This window comes from Leuciscus leuciscus (assembly GCF_965113295.1).
Source record: "Leuciscus leuciscus genome assembly, chromosome: 24".
Classification (NCBI taxonomy): Eukaryota; Metazoa; Chordata; class Actinopteri; order Cypriniformes; family Leuciscidae; genus Leuciscus; species Leuciscus leuciscus.
Window position 1 is genome coordinate 20155227 of NC_138723.1, and position 18638 is coordinate 20173864.

At 36.2% G+C, this 18638-nt stretch overlaps 1 protein-coding gene across 2 annotated transcripts in view; it reads right to left on the bottom strand.

Annotated features, from left to right (window-relative positions):
- Positions 1-321: 321 nt before the first annotated feature.
- Positions 322-18638, bottom strand: part of LOC309489469 (homeobox protein PKNOX2-like) — a 75480-nt gene continuing 57163 nt past the window's right edge. For both annotated transcript variants that reach the window (XM_082158266.1, XM_082158267.1), the window contains exons 5-12: positions 10626-10797; positions 8081-8266; positions 6514-6649; positions 6067-6164; positions 3824-3943; positions 3530-3606; positions 3162-3340; positions 322-1685 (exon numbers count right to left, since the gene is read on the bottom strand). In XM_082158266.1, coding sequence (XP_082014392.1) covers positions 1444-1685; positions 3162-3340; positions 3530-3606; positions 3824-3943; positions 6067-6164; positions 6514-6649; positions 8081-8266; positions 10626-10797 — 1210 coding nt within the window. In that variant the 3' untranslated portion in view covers positions 322-1443. The remainder of the gene's footprint in view (positions 1686-3161; positions 3341-3529; positions 3607-3823; positions 3944-6066; positions 6165-6513; positions 6650-8080; positions 8267-10625; positions 10798-18638) is intronic.

Sequence of the window (18638 nt, forward strand, 5' to 3'; positions counted from 1 at the left end):
GGTCTTACTTGTTAACATTAGGTAATGTATTAACTAACATGAAATAACTACATCAATACATTTGTTACAGTATTTATTATTCTTTGCTAATGTTAGTTAATAAAAATACAGCTGTTCACTGTTTGCTCATGTAAGAACAAAGAATAATACATGCTGTAGAAGTCACCTTATTGTAAAGTGTTACCAACATGTTTTAATATGTCTAGCTTTAGTTCACAATAACAACCCAACAAAATGGTGAATATTATAATTTAGCAATAATTTGTGTGTATTCATTTGTACTAGTAATACATTCGGTTGCAAAATGACACCCAGGTCCAGTCGAGTCATAGTTTTTAATTATCAAAAATGGTCTACTGAAACACAATAGATTATGACAACAATGTATACAAACAAATAATTAAAAAGCTCCCCTATCATCACTTGCTCTGGAAGAACAATAAAAAAAACAAAAAAAACAAGAAAAGAATAATGAGAAACATGTACTTCACAAAGACCAACTGCAATAACATTCAGAAACATCCTCTGTCTTTTCTAAACATCACATCAGACACAGGTGATTAAATCTGTAGACACAGTTAGCTGAAAAGCTCAGAAATATCTTCACAGTTTTTTGTTTCGTCCTTCACATAAAATAAAGAGGGGCGTTTCAGGGTGTGATACGCACCTGTAAATAAGTCTTTTTTTTCCTGCAGTGTTCTTCAGTAAACTTCATTTGTAGGTCCTATACGGTTTCAGAAGGGCACGAGAGTTTTGTTCCTTGCGTGGAAGAGATGCTTGGCACTGGTCGAGTCTTTCAACATGCGTTTGTCTTAAACAAGGCTGATGTTTATTTGCTCAGCCGGTGAATCCAGCGGACAGCATCCTTGTTGATTGTGCCACTGCCTTTTGACAGTTTATAAAATAAATATGAAGTGTCCGGGTAAAATGCATCACTATCAAATGTACATACATTGTGCTGTCAGGCATTTAGATTGTTTGTTTCTTTTTTTAAAACCTCAAAGATTGAATATTTTGTTAAATCTACAAAAAGGAAAAGGAAAAAAAAAAGAACATGCCTAAAACATCCACTCATTGCATGGTTATCAATATGACTGTAAGAGGGTAGACATTATGTCATGCTAAGACACCTGAGAACCAAAGAGACATAATAAACAAAGTAAGGCTTAAATGCATTATATGAATGTGAGTAGCATGACCAGTTGCTTGACGGCCCAATGTACAGTACGTTCTTTGCACAATGTTCTGTCCTCCTTCAAATTCTCACTTTAACATGAATTTTAGCTATTCATCAAGTCCATAGCAGGCCCCTCCTCTTCATTCTGATTGGACGATCCATGGCACTTAGTGTCCACTGGAAACCATTCAGGCAGTGTTGAGATGTGTTGCCATGGGGATGAGTAAGAGTTAAGTCAATTATGTCATTTTCGTCGATCTGATCCTTTATTCGAGTCCTTCGTTGTGATTGAGGCCCAGATCTCTCCGAACCATCTGTCTGCCTCCCTCGCTTTCGTCATCTTCTTCTTCATCTTCCTCCTCATCGATTCCCTCTTCTTCCTCCTCTTCTTCGTCGTCCTCTTCCGTGCCGTCCATGGAGTCGTCAGTTCCTCCCAGCATGGCTTGCTGCATCGCCAGTGTGGCGGAATCAGAGGACAGAGGCTGCAGGCCGTCCATGCCCAGAGAATCTAACAAACACATGTAGAAACACAAAGAGTCAATTGCAAAAACGTATTACATATAGCTCCAGTTTCACAGACAAGGCTTAAGTTAGTCTGATTTAAAACTGATCTGTTTTAATATGTCAATAAATGTTAATAAAATATGTAATATGTAATATTTTTTTCTGATGAACGTTTATAAAAAACTACTTAAATGTCCTAATTGAACTAAGGCCTAATCCTGGCATAATCTAAACCCTGTCTGTGAAACCGGGCCGTTGTTATAGTAACATATGCAAAAACATCAATTGTCAGCAACACACTTCCATATATATACAACTGTTCAAAAGTTTGGGATCGGTAAGATTTTTTAAATGTATTTAAAATAAGGCAAAGCTGATCCTTTAGAAATCACATGATCCTTCAGAAATTATTCTAATATGATGATTTGGTACTCAAACATTTGTTATAATTATCAGTGTTGAAACAGTTGTGCTGCTTAATATTTTTGTGGAAAGAGTCCTATTTTTTGTCAGGATTATTTGATGAATAGAAAGTTTTAAAGAACAGCATTTAAAACATTTTTTTTATAATAAAGGCATTATAAACACAATTAGAAATGAAATAGAAATGATAAATATCTTTAACTTTACTGTCACTTTTGATCAATTTAATGCATCCTTGTTGTTATATATATATATATATATATATATATATATATATATATATATGTATGAAGAGTTCAGATGCAAAAGCCTCTAAGTGCCGTCTGAAATTTTCTTCTAGAATGATCATTTTTATAAAGCTTGTATATTTAAGTTCAGTAATTTCACTTAAATGACAATTAATAGGTAATTTGCATTGCCATTTAAGTGAAATTATTGAACTTAAATATACGAGCTTGATAAAAATGATCATTCTAGAAGAAAATTTCAGATGGCATTTAGAGGCTTTTGCATCTGAACTCTTCACATATACATATATGATAAATTATACAAAATACAAAGATTTATATATATATATATGAAGAGTTCAGATGCAAAAGCCTCTAAGTGCCATCTGAAATTTTCTTCTAGAATGATCATTTTTATAAAGCTTGTATATTTAAGTTAAGTAATTTCACTTAAATGACAATTAATAGGTAATTTTCATTGCCATTTAAGTGAAATTATTGAACTTAAATATACAAGCTTGATAAAAATGATCATTCAAGAAGAAAATTTCAGATGGCACTTAGAGGCTTTTGCATCTGAACTCTTCATATATATATATATATATATCATTTCCATTTATATAGCTGCAGTGGGACACAGTGGGGATTTTAAGTCTGAGGATATATTCAACTCAGACAGAAATATAATAAACTAATTTTGTAAAATCACTAAATTAGTCCTTTAATGATTCATATTTTGTCATTTTTAATGTTTAGTATTCAGTTCAGTATATATAATATCTAGAATGTTCATAATATCTGCCATGAGATAATATGTTGATATTACTGACTGTCTGAATTGTTTGCCGAGTGGGATCCGTGTGTCTGCAGGACTCCAGCTACAATGGAGTCGGGCCAGAAGCGCTGTGTGGGTCTGTGCTGAGATTTCATCTTCTTGGCTTTGGGGGCAGGGTCAGGATTACTGGCATCCAACATGGGTTGCAGTATACGCCTGCGAGCATTGATAAACCTTTCAAAGAGAGAGAGAGAGAGAGAGAGAGAGAGAGAGAGAAAAAGGACACTGATATAAGACATATACCAGGATTTTTATTAGATACTATTTGCTAATCATAAACAAGGTTTGTGATTTTGTTCGTGACCATTAGATGGCGCCATTTTGCTGTGGATTACACTAATGCAACAAACTAGTCATTCTTACCAGTTGTTCACCTGTAATAAGGTAAGATTTGTTTGTGCTGCGATTTGTCTTTTCTCATCTTCTGTAGGATAAGGATGCTGGAAAACAAAATTGGGATACAAAAATGTTATAAGGTATTATTTAAATGGTGTGCCTTTATTTTTAGTCTTCTGAGGTAACTGTATATGTTAGTCTTTATCTCATTGGAGTGAGATCATGAAATCAAGAACCAGATATGATTGAAATGCAATGCATTTTAAACTCCTCTTTGGCTTGTAGGGCAATAATGGGAGAGGAGAACTTCCTTTTTCTCACCATGAGATGCTGGAAGAGCCAGGAACGCATAATGTTTGTGGCATGTTTGGGAAGGACGCCTCGTTTGTTTTTTGATTTCTTGTCATCGGCGTCCAAGAGTGAGGACAAGTCCAGGTTCACCTTGGAAGAAAGAGAGAAGAGAGACGAGAAAGTGAGTGGGGGAGAGAAAGGGATAGTTGCCACGGAAACAAAGAGAGTCGCCAGTCACCATTTCTTTGGCAAGGGCAGGAATGCCTTCAGTCACCATAGCAACGCAATGGGTAATGATACCTAAAATTAAAGCCAAGGAGGGTGCATTTACAGAAGCCTTTCATCAACTCAAAGAGCTGCAGAAAACGTCGTCAATTTTTTTTATTTTTTTTCATCAAACTTATGAAGTACGATTAATGTAAGGCGAGCGAAAATGCAAGAGTTCGAGAGTGACTATTTAAAGGATGCGTGCTAAATTAACTATTTATTTTCCTTTGGTTTACGGCATTCTGAGACTGGCACATTAACATTTCAGAGACGTTTAAGATGCATAATCTACGAGAGCTCTGTGTGCGAATAAATAAATTAATAAAAGAAGAAAAGGAAAAATTAACATTTCCACTTTGAAAATAGGGATAATTAATTTCATGCTACCATTGCCACTGAAAGCCATAAAAAGCAGCAGCTCCCCACTGATTTAAAATTTTTTAAATAAATAAATAATAATCAAGCTCTAAAAACAACCTCCTCATTACATTTGCAGCTGGGTGTCATGTGGTTCTTTCCCCATTCCTCTACTCAAAATACACACACACACACACACACACACACACACACACACACACACACACATTGGGGGAGAGTGTGTGATTCAGGAAGCAGGGTGAATTAATTGGAGGCTTCATGCAGGGGTATTATTACTGAAAGCTTGTCGGAGAAGTAGCTACGGGCAGAACTCTATTCCCAGCTTGCGTGTAGTGAAGCACCTCGGCCCAATGTTGGGGATCCGCACAGACTCCAGCTGTCTGTCAAACCCTGACTAACCTGACTCATACTTGACAGCAAAGAAAATACTAACTAACAGCTCTAGATTTGCTAAATAAACTGCATCATGTCTATACTTGAAGCAACCAATGCATCATGAGGTTATCTATGAGCATTAATGTGACACGTCACCTTAGGGGTTTTGCTAACAAATGGACCAATCAGGTTTAGCTCTGACTAAGGCAACAGTTAAATTAAAATAACATTAATTCAAAATAAAAAAAATCATGCAAAGTCCATTATTAATTTACATTGTGGGATAAATATATAAATTATATAATTAATTGCAATATATATATATATATATATATATATATATTAGTAATTAATTATGGTTAATTTGATTACTCTGATTTATTTAAAAATGATTTTTTTTTCATTATATACAGTGTATGTATGTATGTATATATATATATATATATATATATATATATATTATAATTTAAAAAAATATATATATACTGTATATATACATTAATATAAAATATAAAAATATAGATAATGTATAAAAATGTATATATATATATATATACATACATACATACATACATGTACTGTATATAATAAAAAAAAAAATCTATATATATATATACATTTTTAAATAAAATGTTTATTTTAATTAATAATTAAATAATGTTTGACAAATAAGTTTTACATTAATAAATCCCCCCCCCTCCCCCTCTGTGTCTTATTTGTGAAGAGAAAGGACAACAAAAAATCTGCATAAACTTATGTAAAACAATTATGTAAAACAATTTATAAATTGCATCCACTTCAATGGGGTTGAATGTATGAATGGAGTTATTAATTATTTACACCGAAATTTGTTCTGCTTGTGTTTTATGAATAAGGGCCAATGTTAAATTTAAATTAGTAGGCCATAGACATCATAAGCAGACATCAAAAATGATCAAAATATGCCACTGCAACTGTCTGAAGCCATGTAAATGCATAACAAATAATATTTATGTGTACATTTGTAAATAATTTAGTAATATTTCATATAGACAGAAAAAAAGTGGATGGAGTAGAATGTAAAAAAAACAGGGCGTCCGTAAACTGAAAGCCTCAGGCTATAGAATGCTTCTTTGCAACAGCAGTGATTCCGTGTAGACATGGTGTTGTGGTCTAGAAATAATTCACCAGAATTAGTTGTGAATATACAGCCCTGCAGTTTCTCTGCATCAAAGCAGAACAGCAAGTGTTGTCTGTCAAGCGGTTTCCCTCACCTGATTGTTTTGGATTTGGATGGTTCCCTGTGGTAACCCCTGGGTTAACACCTGCCCCTGTGAGGTAAGCATTGCCACCGGTTGATACAGCGTCCCACCTGTGGGAATCAGTCACAGACACAGGACTGAGGTTATTACAGACTCTACCTGCCTGTTGTTGAAATACTGTAATGCCAATTCACCTCCTGTTCACTGCGCCAAATAAAACAAAAGTGTACTCGGAACGGATCAAGAAGAGAACAAGGAGTTCTTGTTTTACTGCTAATTAGCTCGATTTCACAGTAATTAGACATTCTGTACTCACAATGGGAGTCAAATTAGTCAGAAAAAGCTATACAAATGAAGATAATGTGCATTACTTTCACGAATTTGGAAAGGAAAGCTGTTCCGAATGCTGAGATGTCTGACTTTGGAGCGAGCAAAGGGACTGATGATTGGCCTCCTCACCTGAGACCACCTGAGAGTTGATAGTGGTCATGGCAACGTTGTTCTGTTGCAGCGAACCGGCAGGGACTACGATCCCAGAGGGGTTTATCGTGCTGGAGACAGAGGTGAGGGATGGGGATGAGTTTTGAAGCAGGTCCTGTAAGAGGAGGAGGAAATAGAAATTAGTGTCCACGTGTGAATTTCTTGGGGAATATGACTTTGTAAGAAATGTTGTGAACATTGTAAACATAATATTATTTAATATGTGTCATTATAATGTTATTTATTATTTAAATATTATTTAAATGAACCCAATATAAATTAACACACAATAATTATGCCTGTAAATTCCATAATAAGGTATCAATGATATAACATGGAAATAAAACAAACAAAATATAATGGCCTAAATTATCTTCATTTGGGGGCTTTTCTGTAAGAGGGTAAGATTGATATTAATGTTTCTGAAAAAAGTCTCTCTATTATACAGAACCCTGCACATGACATCGTGGCCATGAATTAACAGTTTGTTCCCACAAATTACTAATACGTCAGCACGTTTTACTAATTATTTCCCTCGTTTTAAGTAAATCATGCACACAATATAATAATTAATTCCCTTGTTTTACTAAATCTCGGCCATGTTCTAATAATTTGTTCCCTTTTTATAGTTCAGTCAAAACGAGGGAACAAATTAGTTCAATATGGCCGGGATTTACTAAAACAAGGAGATTAATTAAAACAAGGAAACTAAAGGCGCGTTCACACCAAGGATGATAACTATAAAGATATAGTTCTAAAAAACGTTCTAAATTTGAAAGATTATCCACAGTCCAACCCAACAGCTATAACGATAACGGCACAGAGAAACGATATCGTTGGAAACACTTTCAGAATGATTTTATCTAGCTGATGAACGATAAAAACATTAACAGCCAATCAGAATCCATCCTGCTGTAACGAGCTGGAGCATTTAAAGTGACAGATAAGCACGCACTATTATTCTAGATTCTAGATGAAGTTTCGTGCTTAAGAAACATTCCTTATTAACATCAATTATGAAAACTGTTGTGCTGCTTAATATTGTTTTAATATAATTTTTTCAGGATTCTATGATGAATAGACGTTCAAAAGAACAGCATTTATTTGAAATAGAAATCTTTTGTAACATTATAAATGTCTTCAATGCTATTGTCTTTCAATCAGTTTAATGTATCCTTGCTAAATAAAAGTATTCATTTCTTTCTTTTTTTAATCACTGACCCCAAACTTTTGAACAGTAGTGCATATGTGATTAATTCCGATTAATCTGATCATTTGATTGCCATTTTAATTCCGTTATAATTGATTGACAGTCCTAGATAAAACATCCAAAAGTGTGTGCTTTAAGTCTTCTCACGCAGAGGTCAGCAAAGTTCAGCAGGAGCAGCAAGGGCAAGCCAGATGTGACCTTTTGCATCCCCGGGAGAAGAGCTTGTGTTCGTGCAAGTGTAAATGTTACTGCTGTGAGAGTGTGTGCATTCATATGACACTGTGTTTATGTGTTAGAAACAACCTTTAGCCTTTAGACTGAAGGTCTGTCAGTCACCTGCTGCAGACCGAGGTTGGTCTGTGATGGTGAATACGGGCCGCCCAGGTCGTTCCGTAGCAGATTGTCACTGTGCATCTTGGTCTTGAGGCAGGTGATGTAACGGTTGCAGAAGTCTTTACAGAGCTCGTTCACCTTCTCCAGCTCCAGCAGGTGGATCCGCAACACCTGGATCGCCTTCACCATCTGTGTCACAGTGTTGGGGGTAACGCATTACAAGTAACGTGAGTTATGTAATCAGATTACTGTTACTCAAGTAATTAGTAAAGTCCTTGTTTTGAGAGAAATGTTGTGTGCGCTTCGTAAACATAAGGGTTATTGTAGTTCTAGACTAAATGTGAGCATTTACTCATCTCACTTGCACAAAAACATATTCAGTATTTCTCAAAATAAATAAAAACTGAAATGCAAATTCAGGATATAACACAAAACTGCAATAATTTTGTTAGGTAATACAAATATACTTTATGGATTTAATCTCACTTTATTAACCAATGTCTTTGCAGCTGACCTTCGATGATCCAATTCAACAATATGAAATTGACTTTAGTTTAACATCACATTTGTGTTCAATTTTTTTTGTTTTTATGGCTGAAGTAAGAGTGTTGAATTTTCTTCTGCATTTGTTTTAAAGGTTTGTTTGAGCTGCACCCTCTACTGTACAGGCGTAATTTTGCTTTTTCTTCAGCCTGATGTGTATTCATTTCACTTTTTCTAATGAGGGGCCTTTATATTTGCCAAAAACAGAACTTTTTTTGTGTTATTAAAAAACAAACAACCAAGCCAATCCCAGGTTTGAAAAAGTAACGCAAAAGTAACGCAACGCATTTCTTTCCATAAAAAGTAACTAAGTAATGCAATTAGTTACTTTTTTAGGGAGTAACACACACTATTGTAACACATTACCTTTAAAAGTAACTTTCCCCAACATTGCTATGTCAACACACAACAAATGATACAGGAAGCAGTTTACAAAGGTGTTACAGGTATTTTACTGATATTTACGTATATACAGTACATACTACTATAGTATTTATTTAAGACTATTTTAAATTAGCTTTTAATTTAATATTTTCAGTTTTCATTTTAAATTTAATTTAAGTTTTAGCTTACATTCTTTTACTTTTTATTAGTTTTTTATTATATTTAGCTATAATTTATAATTATTTCAGTTTTAGTTCTTTAGTTTCAACCTCAACATTTCAGTTTTTAATCAAATGTTTATATTTAATTAATTTAATTTAGCAAGATGCCAGTACTGAAAACGAAATTTAAGATACAGCATCAAACAGCCAAAAGGAGATGATACAACCTGAAATAAATAAATAAATAATTGTATTTATTTATTCATTCATTTAAATACCAAAGGGAGGATTTTGAACTTGAAGTAGCATATGTTCCTCAAACTAAGCTATAATAGGAATTCAGGATACTTTGAATACACAGTATTGTCAAGTCAAGTCAAATTTATTTATATAGCGCTTTTTACAGATTGTTTTAAAGCAGCTCAAACAATTTTGCACTATTATGGGTCACTTTTTATACTTTATAGTGATTTTTTTTATTTATATAAAAATAAATAAATAAAAAGAGCAGCTATGACATTCTGGAAAAAAAAGATAAGTAAATAATAAAGGAATTTCATTTATTAAGGGAATTATTTACATAACCTTTAATATATATATATATATATATATATATATATATATATATATATATATATATATATATGTATGTATATATGTATATATATATATAGCTAGCCAGGCCTCCCTGCCACTGCTTGCCTGGTTGCGTTGCTTAATGCTACAAACACTTTCGAGTTCTGCTGATACAGTTGGACGGGACTGAACTTTCAGTTCCAACTACCCGACATTCAAATAGTCACCGCCCAAAGTCAGAACTCAAGGACGACCAAATGGGCTAAAAAATGCTTTGCCAAGGAGGAGATAAATCTGCCAATTACTGCAGCTCGTTTAATCAGGGCTCAGTGCCATCTCTCTGAGGCGAGAACGAAGCGCAGCGCGGGCGCTATAACTGTCGTGGTGAAGAGTTAGTGAACGGAAGACTCGTGTGTGTGACCAGTGTGTCGTAAAGCACACAGATGCAGAGTTAATTGACTGAGCAGCGCTAGTCGGCCGAGTGCCCCGGTAATGATGAACAGTGACCTTTTTCTTCCTCCTTCCCTTAATTTCTAATTACTGTTAACTGTCTTGCAGGGCACAGAAGAGAAGAGATGATGAATATGAGGGAGAGAGTTAGAGGAAACGAGAACAATAGAGGGGAAAAAAGAGCTACGGACTAGAGGTGAGCGAGTGTCATTGTGACTAACACCTCTTTTTTCAATAAAACATTGTTTATTCCTAGTCGTTTTAATGATATTGTAAGCAACAAACTACCTCAGAATTTAAAGTATACAGTACAAATATGCCAGCAGAGGGCAGTGCAAATATGACATTTAAGTACAGGAAGTAAACAAGTTTTTAAGAGCAGGTAAACAGCTGAACTTGACACAAATAAAGCAACGAGAGACATAAGTGTTTACCAGGTTGTCTAGTTCAGGGTCCTCACTGAAGAAAGGCTTGTGGTCCTGCTCTTGCTGGTGGACGAAGTTCTCGATGTCGACGTCAAAGCTGGCGGAGGTGATGCATTCTGAGCCCTGTGTTGCTTGCTCACACTTCTCAAACAGCAACGCCAGAAGAGGGAAAAGAGGATGTCTGCCGGACACAGAAAGAGATCATATTAAATTTTATTACTGTATTTTTTATAGTATTCATAATTTACTGTATCATGCGTAAATTAATGCAGCCTTATGAGCATGATAATTCGTATTAACCATAATCCTATTGTATATATCTTTCCACACATCATGTTTCACATATTCTGAAGGAATTAGAGAGTATATACTGTGGATTATGCAGTAAGCCAGTCACCAGTATTTAATATAATAACAGGTTAAGAAGAAAATAACCAGTTTAATTGGTTCAGTCAGGACAGATGACATTACACAGCAGAATATATAATCTTTGTCATCTTCATTTGATTGTAGGCATAGGCTCTGTCTAAAGGTTTCTTCTAGCAAGTTGACATTTGTCATGTTAACAGCATTAACATTTCCTGTATCATCAGAGGATGAATATGTTTGCACTGGTTTAAGCCTGTCCAGAGAGAGGCTTCTGCTGAAGAGCAAACCTAATGAAAGCTCAAATTCACTCAGCTCAGCCTCTTGAAAGCTAAGCCTAGCCTGACACACAGATTCAATTAAAAAGAAAACAACATCACCACAACAAATGATTAAGGGTCACGCTTTAAGTCAATAAGGACAGCATATAAAAAACACTAGGGAGCAGTAGGATCCCAAAATGAAACATTTAGGAGATGTTTTAGTTGGCAAATTAAAGAATTGTTCAGTTGTTTAAAAGTGGTTATGGTCCCATTTGATGTTGTCATTGTAGTGATCCTGATTGCATTTGTGTCATATAAACTTATGTCACTGTTTTGGAACAATATTTATTTATGCATGGTATTTTTTTTTTATGTATCTTTTAATACAAGTTTTTTGGGGGGGAAATACTTTTTATTCTCACCAAGGCTGCATTTATTTGAGCATAAATACAGTGAAAAAAAATTATTATGAAATGTTATTAAACTTTTTAAATATATTAAAACAGAAAAGTTATTTTAAATGTAATTTATTCCTGTGATGTCAAAGCTAAATTTTCAGCATAATTACTCGTCTTCAGTGTCACTTGATCCTTCAGAAATAATTATAATATGCTGATTTGCTGCTCAAGAAACATTTATTATTATTATCAATTCATACATTTTTTTCAAGATTGCTCAATGAAAAGAAATTTCAGAAGTAAATCCTGATATCTGATTCTTTGTCTGTAAATTATTGATCGCAATAAAACACTTGCTCGCGTGCAATAGCGAGGGGGCATTGATACTTTGTCCTATGCATTGACGTTAGCCAATCATAACAGTGGCTGTTTATGGACAGCACTAAGGCCACATCCACACGAAGCCAGAGCTTTCCCTATCCGATTTTTTTTTTTCCCGTTCAAAAAAAAAAATTCCCTAAACACGGCGGCGTCTCAAGAAATATCTGCGTACACACGAAACCACTGAAACCGACTCAAAACGATGTAGTATACATGCCAGACCAGTATGTGGCGCTGTAATTCTGCCACAGACATACACTAAAAACGGAGAAGAAGACTTAAAGCATGCGCATAAACCTTGCGCGCTGTATACAACAATAATATTAGGCACAGTAGCTTATTTTTTTCTTTTCTTTTTTCTTTTTTAAACAAGAACTTTGTTGAACAATATGAAAAACCATAAATGTAGTTGCTGTGACTTAACGGTGTCTGACTAGTTGACACTTGGTGTGATGACATCATCGTTTCACAAAATGTACGGATTGGCTGTACACACGAAAACGCAAGGGCGGCGTTTTCAGATTTATCCACCTTGGGACCCGGTTTCAAAAAATAGCGGTTTCAGTCTGCGAAAACGCCGGATCCGTGTGGACGAAACGCCAATACGATAAAAAATGTATACGTATACAGCGGAACGCATCTCCGTGTGGACAGGCCCTAAAAGGAGTCGCCCCTTAAAATTGGATCTTTCCAGACAGAGCCTCAGAATGAGGGTTAAAATAATAATTTTCCGCATATATATTCATAAGAGTAATTTGTTCACAAATCGGACATCATAGCTTGTGCTCTGTTGGTTGTTGCATGCAAGAAACACTATGTCAAAATAGCATCCAATCATTTCCTATCTTATCCTATCCTATCCTATCCTATCCTATCCTATCCTATCCTATACTATACTATACTATACTATACTATTATTATCTTATCTTATCTTATATTATATTATATTACATTATATATCCTATCCTAATTTGTTCACAAATCTGACATCATAGCTTGTGCTCTGTTCGTTGTTGCATGCAAGAAACACTATGTCAAAATAGCATCCTATCCTATCCCATTTCCTATCCTATCCTATCCTATCCTAACCTATTCTGTTCCTATCCTATCCTGTCATATTCTATCCTATCCTATCCTATCCTATCCTATCCTATCCTATCCTATCATATCCTATCCCATATCATACTCTATCCTATCCTATCCTATCCTATCCTATCCTATCCTATCCTATATCCTATCCTAATTTGTTCACAAATCGGACATAGCTTGTGCTCTATTTGTTGTTGCATGCAAGAAACACAATGTCAAAATAGCATCCTATTCTATCCCATATCCTATCCTATCCCATATCCTATCTCATATCATATCCTATCCTATCCTATCCGTGTTCTTGTGAGTGTATTTTTTTTCCCCCTCGCGGAGCCTGTTTGAGAGACCGAGAGAAGCTGTGAGACTGGGTGAGGGGCCCCGGCTCCGGCTGTAACCCACCACTCTCATTTGCAGCCTTTAATAGCTGGCTATATTAGACTCTAATCTGCCTGATCCCAATTTAATGCCGCTCCCTCCAGCTGACGTGACAGGAATACTAAACAGACTCGCAATGCTGAGCAGCGAGGCGATCTGCGCTCCCTCCGGGCTCGTCCCGCTCCCCTCCGCCGTGCCAGTCCCTCTTCCTCTCTCCCCTCCCCAGTCACAGTAAATCCTGGAGGGCATTGCTGGGTTATCTCTCTCCTTCTCTCTCTTCGCAGGCCTGGATCATAACCCGGACACAGCCCGAAAGGCCCAAAGCCAAAGGATGCTATCAATTTAGCTCTCTGAGGATTTGGCAAGTAGGCTGAGGAACAAACTACCCAGAAATTAGAGCATAAAATCGAATTGGAAAGTTAAGCCACAAGGTACAGGTTCATCTGAACACTCACATTCCCTGAAGTCTAATAAGGCTGCATTACCTTCATTAGGAGGTTACATTTCATAACATTTATCTGCAGCAGAAACTGTGAGCTTTTTGGAAACTTCAGTCAAGTCTTGAATACAAATGCGATGACGGACGAGTAGCAGCTCTTATTCTGAAAAGAACATTGCATTATCTCAGATGACATGCCAATCGCAGTAAAATCTTTGTTACTAAAGATGGACAGAACACTTAGAGCAGTTACTCTATAAACTAATTGCCTCACTTGTTTCGAAGGCTAAATGAGGGTAGAAAAACTTTTAAATGTAATCTGATCTCTCTGAGCAACTCCAGACTTTTAAATCTCTTCATCTATGCGGTCTAGCTGTGCCGCAAAGTGCAGAGCTAATCGGGTAATCTTTCAAAATGTGCCGGTTAAAATGAAACACTTAATGCTATTTGTCTTTAACCTTTAGTTATCACCTCTCAACTCTTGCGGGAAAGACTGTCCAGGCAGCCATCCTTCAAACGTAAAAGTGTAGGCTCATATAGTTGGAAACAGAGGGGCCATTAGAAGGACTTTTATATTCTATGATGGGCAAACTACTGATGTACTGATGTCATTAAAAAAAGTAGCCAAAGCCTCTTTGAATTCACTCATCAGATAATCCAGATCAAGACGTCTTTCTTTTGCATCCTTTGCTCTTCTGGCTAGGCATAAAAACAAATGATTGTACTAATGTAATTCAAATAACAAACAAATGATTCTTATGAGCAGGTTCTTGTAATGAAAAACAGTTTTGGTTCCCATTGACTTTCATTGTATGGACAAAAAATACAATGGAAGTCAATGGGAACAGAAACTGTTCTATTGTACAATGTATTCTGCAGAAAAAAAAAAGGAAAGTCAAACCAGTTTGGAATGACATGAGGATATTTTTCGTTTTTGGATGGACTATCACTTTAAGGTTTGAAAAAAATAAACAAACAGAAAACAAAAGAAAAGCCTTATTTTAACCACTCTTTGTTTAAACGTACAGTATGGAATTTTTCGCCACTAGGGGTCGCTAACCTATTTACAATAACAAAGGCGTAGTTTGATGACACAACATTTGCTAAGAATTATTGATCTTGTCGTCAACGTCAAGCCGACCGATCTAATCTATGGATCTAATAATGTTTATGGATGACTGAATACATCGATGCTTTTATCATGACTGTGATATGAAGCAGTTCGGGATTGCTAAGAGACAGCTATCAGCTATCATATAAGGAATATGGACATTTCATTCTACCGAACTAACGTTACACGCGAGTGCAGAATTACTACTCACAGTCACAGGTTAGTTTATTAGACAAATTAAACTTGTGAGGTAACGCAGCGTTGTTTCACTTGGTCTAACATTACACTATCACACTAAACTGCATTTGAATGTGTTGAAATGTATGTGTTAGTTTGTCTGTAGAGAAAGTTAGTTTGTCTGCTAGATCAACATTAGAATAACATACAGATCATATTCTAACATTTCATCATGTTGAGCTATATAACATTGATTAGTTTTATGTAAATGTTCTCACCTGTTTAATAAAGTACATGTAGAAGCGGTCGAAGTCTCGGACGTGGAGCTCTCGTTTATATACTGTCTATGGGAGCTCTAGGCATCTCGAAAACACCGCGCTGATATTGATTCTCGTTTTAGTTCTCCTTTTGTATCCAAAGTCTGCTTGCCATGGTCCATAATGTTTGAACGAAACAACAACAGCGTGCAAATAGACATTGCGAACTACCGTCAGTCGCTTTGGTTACTATCAGAGGGCTCTGGTTCATAGCTCTGGTTGCCATGGCAGTACGAGCGGAAACCAGGGACAACGCGGATATGACGCCATTGACGGCGACAAAACGGAAATAAAGAAACGGGACGTTTCTCGAATTAAATTACAAATTTCTCCTGGTTTGAAAGTTGTTGGAAACAGTCGGGATAATGTAAGTACACAACTAAAAAAAATATATAACATAGATAGTGATTTTTGCTATTTTTAAAGCAAAAAAGTTACATATTGTGGCTTTAAGACCACTCCAAATCATGACATGTCTTTCTTTTTCATATTCTGCTTTCGATGGCTAAGCATAAAAACAAACTAGTGTAATTCAATTCACAAACAAATGATTCGTATGAGCAGGTTTTTATAATGAAATTAATTAGTAAAAAAGACTCACAAACTCCAAAGTTGACTAATTGAATTGCTGAATCAGTGAGTGGAAACTGAATTAACATCTCACTTATTTACTGAACTGTATGGCCTCAAAATATACAGAGAACTGCTTAATTAATGTTGGTTTAAAATTATAAATGGAAATGAAAAGGTGGTTTTAATGAAAAAAGAAAAAGAAAAACCAAACGTTAGCCATTTTAGACCTCTCATTAGATAATAAAAATCATGACGTGTCTTTCTTTTGCATCTTTTGCTCTTCGGTGGCTAAGCATAAAAACTAAAGTAATTAAGTTCACAATGAATCAATCAATGGAGTTGTCTAATAATTGAGTTGCTGAACTCTTCCACTGACTCTTATGACCAGGTGCTATAAATCAAATGAATCGTTAATAAAGTCTCACAAACTCCAGACTTTAAAAAAATAAACACTACATTTATATAACCAGATTTACAATGGTAATCCTGCTATGTTGATACAGTCATCTTATATAGCACTGCGTCTGTACCTCCTCAAACATCATGAGCCACCTAGAGCTGGTAACGTGCCAGAACAGCGAGACGTTATCTGCAGTGCAGAGGTCTCAGGATGAAGGCAGTTGGGGAACTATTAACCCATAAAAGTGTCATTTACTGAGATAAGAGTCAGCAGAACTGACCCTGCGAACTGACGATTAAAGTCGGATATGGCGTTTTTATTTCCATTCAACGAATGGATTTCATCGTCTTAGCTAATGAGACATTTAAGGCTTAGTCTAATTGGGCTTATACCTGTTTTTTGATACCAAGCTCAATATTTTAGCATAGAGGTTTCAAAGATTTAAGCCCTCGAAGATTAAAAAAATAATTAAATAGCAAATAAATAAATCTTTTCCAAGAAACAAAAAAAAAGCACATCAAAGCAATTCCGAGTCCAAAACCAAAGCTGGACACATTTTCATGCTAGCTCTAGCTGCATTTGTTTTGGTATCGTGGTGGGCCACCCACGGGCTGCTGGGGAGATGGGGGTGTGCTCTCTGTGTGCTCACCCGGTATGTTTGCCATCCTAATCAGGGCGAGCCAGTGGCTGCTGGCTTTATTAAACCCAGTCTGGGGTGCTCCCACGCTGAGACCGCTCCTCACACACACACACACACACACGTTCACATGAACACACACTCCCTCCTCCAGGCTGCATGTCTGGAGCTCAACCTGTATTGGGGGTGCGCACACACAAACATACCACTCGCCATCAGGGTTTATATGGGACCCCTACTGCTGCATTTCAATGAGTGGCGCTGCTCTTTTTCAACTGTTTTCCCCCCTCTCTCTCTCTTTCACCTGCAGGGTAAAGGGTAGCTGCGGCCTGTTGTTATACATAGTGATGGGTAGTTCAGTTCTTTTCCGCGAACCGGTTCTTTCGGACAGTTCGTTTCAATGAACCGGTTAAAAAAAACGGTTCACCAGTTCTTTTACGTCCTCACGTAATGACGTCAATTCTATCATCCTGGCGGAAAAAAATACATTCAAATAAAGGCATTTATAATCATAACTTCAGTTAAATAATAATAATCATTGTCATAATCATCTTGGATAAGTTTCTTACATTTACGTTTTGCAAATGAACCCTGTGCAGGCGATGTGCAAACGCGTATGTTTTACATGTCTTAAAGATACAAGTGAATAAACTGGTCTTCATCAATTTGATTTGATTTGTTATTAAATAAACGTACATTTCGCCGAATTCGGCCCCTCATTTAAGTCATCGGTTCACCCGTGCTCATGTATCATATATCAAGCTTTCCTGTAGCTCAGTGGTAAGAGCATTGCGTTAACAACGCAAGGTTGTGGGTTCGATCCCAGGGGATTGCACATACCTATGTATAAATGTATAGGATAACGCAATGTAAATCGCTTTGGATAAAAGCGTCTGCCAAATGCGTAAATGTATCAGCACAGCATGCAGTTCAAGTGAAAGTTCGGTTCAGAGACGGTGATATCACGCATGCTCAGTATCGGTTATCGGTTCTGTACTGGTGATCCAAGAACCGCTGTGGTTAAGAATTTAAAATTCCACTTAAGAATTTTAGTGTATTGGTTCGACCGGTTCAAAAGAACGATTCGTTCACGAAACGGACATCACTAGTTATACACAGCTGGGTCTTTTCATTGGACCATAGGTGCTAATATAGAGGTTAATAAATACAGAGATGCCACATAAAAGCAATCATAGGTTTTTAACATGCTATGAATAATGCATGAGCAGGACTTAACAATGCAAAGGTAAGTACACTGTAAATACACGTAAACTGTAAAATAAAGTGCAACTGATTTTGCTGTACGGTTGCTAGGGTGTTCTGGGTAGTGTCTAGGGCATTGCTATGGCTGGTCAGGGTGATTTGTAGGGTTTTGCCAATGCTATCTCACAACCAATTCGTACAAATTCATTCGAGTGATTAAATGGTGGCTAATTCATACAAATTCGTACGACCTCACTCGTACGAATTCGTATGATTTGTCTAAACCCACATGA